The following is a 1,517-nucleotide window of genomic DNA, read 5'->3' as shown; positions in this document are numbered from 1 at the left end:
CGATTAAAACGTGTTCAATAGAGTCAAAGGTGCAAAGGCAGGACGATTCCCAATGAATCAAGAGCCATCTGCGCCCAATTTACATGCAGCTCGTCAATTATTGGGTTTAATGATATGGGTGATTATCATTGGACGCTTTGAGACCATTAGGTGGTCGTGTGAAACACTAATAGTGTTTGTGTCACGTGTCTGGTTGAGAGAATTGGGGGCAGGGGGGGTCGGGGGTGCGTCGGGGCTCACACGCTTTAAAGACTGCGCACTGGTCATTTCATTCACGCTGCGAGACAGACTGATAGCAGCAGAGGGGAGTGATGTCTGCATTCTGACGAGGAACCTCTCCAAAACCAGGCTCCACATGAAGTTTGAGCACTGCAAGCCCGCTGCAAAAAGAAACGATAAGCTCATCTCCAGGCGCGTAATTACGCACAGCAACCGCCTCTTCGGACATTCCAGGTCTTAAAAAAAGCGTCCAAGGATGATTATACCCGTGGAGCGATAATGATGTCTAGCCATAAGATTTCCTTTTCTATAGCTGATATATTGGATCCCAACAAATTCAACAGCAAAAGAGCAAACGAACTTCCCATCGCTAAGGAGAAGTTAACTGAGCCGGATGCAGAGGGGACAAGTTTGGATTGGACCAGCGCAGCGGCAAGAGCCTTCAGGGATGAGCGCACAGATGCAGGTAAAGAAAGCGTCACATTTTTTTCCTAAACAATTATATTATTTTAAGTTCAAAATACGGAGAGGTTTCCACAAAAAAAAGTAAATTATACACGCATAAAATAAACTAAAATGAATAAAATATATATCTTTTTTCTTTTCTTGGGTTCTTCAAAATGAAATGAATTGAACCTAAAACGCAGGAAAGTGATTTGGTATCAGATTTGCTGTCGTCTCTGGATGACCTTCCCTTAATTTCCAAAGCTGCGTTTCCTTTGGGGGAAGCCACAAAGGCTTGCTCCCAGAGCCCCCGCCTGTGATTGGCACCGGGACAGGCAGGCCAGATAATTGTTTAAATCGTCCCATTGAGGATGCCTCTGCGCCCTTTGATCGATATCCCATTACTGCTTCCTGCATATCTCCCTCCAGCACCTTGCAGGTACAAACCTCAAACCCCATCCATGTCTGATCCTAAATATCGTTCGATTAAAACTTCCTTTTAAATAGATGACATTTATCGATCCCCGCAGCAAATATGAAACTCCATTAGCACGTCACGGCTGGGGTGGCGGAGCTGGATTTAGACGGGATTTCTTTCCGCAACATGACATTTGAAGCGCCGGGCGCTTTATAAATTATTTAAGGATTAGTGACCAAGTCTTCCTTCTCCTCTGAATGCGGCTTTACGCTCCACTAACCTCTGACCCCAAATCAAATATTTCTTAGATTAAATAAATAAATAAATAAATAAATAAATAAATAAATAAATAAATAAAATAAAATCCTTGAGTTTGTAGTTAAATTTATCATAAAAAAATACTTATGGAAATTTCTCGGCACAATCATTTTTGTCA

The 1,517-nt window shown here is 42.4% G+C and overlaps 1 protein-coding gene across 1 annotated transcript in view; it reads left to right on the top strand.

Annotated features, from left to right (window-relative positions):
* The first annotated feature begins 406 nt into the window (after positions 1–406).
* Positions 407–1,517, top strand: part of nkx1.2la (NK1 transcription factor related 2-like,a) — a 5,261-nt gene continuing 4,150 nt past the window's right edge. Inside the window, exon 1 of the mRNA XM_008429966.2 lies at positions 407–685. Coding sequence (XP_008428188.1) covers positions 499–685 — 187 coding nt within the window. The 5' untranslated portion in view covers positions 407–498. The remainder of the gene's footprint in view (positions 686–1,517) is intronic.

This window comes from Poecilia reticulata, linkage group LG15 (genome assembly GCF_000633615.1).
Source record: "Poecilia reticulata strain Guanapo linkage group LG15, Guppy_female_1.0+MT, whole genome shotgun sequence".
NCBI classification, from domain to species: domain Eukaryota; kingdom Metazoa; phylum Chordata; class Actinopteri; order Cyprinodontiformes; family Poeciliidae; genus Poecilia; species Poecilia reticulata.
The sequence above is the reverse complement of the archived record's forward strand: the minus strand, read 5'-3'. Positions and strand labels throughout refer to the sequence as shown.